Source organism: Sitodiplosis mosellana, unplaced genomic scaffold (genome assembly GCF_009176505.1).
Source record: "Sitodiplosis mosellana isolate CC-2019 unplaced genomic scaffold, AAFC_SMos_1.0 Smas_scaffold_6226, whole genome shotgun sequence".
In the NCBI taxonomy this organism is placed as follows: Eukaryota; Metazoa; Arthropoda; class Insecta; order Diptera; family Cecidomyiidae; genus Sitodiplosis; species Sitodiplosis mosellana.
In genome coordinates this window covers 23,648,955-23,650,060 of record NW_022601467.1, presented here as the reverse complement: position 1 = coordinate 23,650,060, position 1,106 = coordinate 23,648,955, and the positions used below count along the sequence as shown (strand labels likewise).

The window sequence follows — 1,106 nt, the reverse complement described above, 5'->3', positions numbered from 1 at the left end:
TCCACTATTGGGAGGTTTTACTGTATTAAGAAGAATTATTCTTTTTCACCTGTGCAAATTGGAAAACTTGTCCATTGTAGGTTGTCAAAATGGTAATATCATCTGCTTTATAGCCTTGCAAAATCAAATAGTTACAAAGTGAAAGCATAAACAATGACTCGTATACATTCTTTTTGGTAGTTTCATCTGAATCCTGAATTGAACGAATTTTACTTTGAAAATTTACCCGAAGAAAACGATTGATTGTGGAGATTGGAGAGTACTTACACCAGATTCAGAATTAGTATGGTCGATAAAATACAAATTTTTTGATACTCCAACCACATCTGGATACTGTTTCACACTATCATCGTCTGTTACCTCTTTATATATTGAAGTTCTTATTAAACTTGATATTTCCGGTCGCATTCGATATTGCGTTGTAAGAGTGACACAATGCATATCATTATTAATCATACGTTCAAACCTAAAGAAAATTATTGATTTTTAAATTATTGATTTCTAGATTTTCAATTTGGGCAGGTATATACAGTGAAATATCCATATTGAACTTCCGAGCTAGTTCGTATACACTTGTTATGGGTCTCAATTGCTGATGATCTCCTAAAAAATCAAAAATTATATCATAAATGAAAGTGTAGTTTGGCATTATTCACTGAAATGTACCAATTAAAATGAGTTGTTGAACATTTTTGGTCAACGCTGCAACAATATGACTTTCCAGCATTTCAGCTGCTTCTTCAAACACCACTAAGAATTGTAAATATAATAGTAACAAAGTATTCATTATTTCAATTATAATATCATTGTTTCATATTCGATAGAAATTGTCAAAAATATAATTCTGAATCTTAGAATTGATATCTGATACCGACAAATTTCACAACTTGGTTTGGTACGATTGCAAATAAAAGCGGAAATTGGAAAAAGAAAATCTGTATAAATTGCCATACAAAAAACGACACTTTAGCATTATGTCAAAGGATTGAATAGAGAAAAATATGTATGAAATATTAAATAATAATATGCGAAATATTCGTGGGATTTATTTTTTTTATTTACAGTCGTGGACAAAATTGAGTATACGATCCAACTATTGGGGTTTC

At 30.1% G+C, this 1,106-nt stretch overlaps 1 protein-coding gene across 1 annotated transcript in view; it reads right to left on the bottom strand.

Moving 5' to 3' along the window:
* LOC129578956 (NFX1-type zinc finger-containing protein 1-like) overlaps positions 1-1,106 on the bottom strand; it is a 5,462-nt gene continuing 4,356 nt past the window's right edge. The window contains exons 8-11 of the mRNA XM_055468362.1: positions 667-750; positions 531-603; positions 268-466; positions 1-193 (exon numbers count right to left, since the gene is read on the bottom strand). Of these exons, the coding sequence (XP_055324337.1) occupies positions 26-193; positions 268-466; positions 531-603; positions 667-750 (524 nt within the window). The 3' untranslated portion in view covers positions 1-25. The remainder of the gene's footprint in view (positions 194-267; positions 467-530; positions 604-666; positions 751-1,106) is intronic.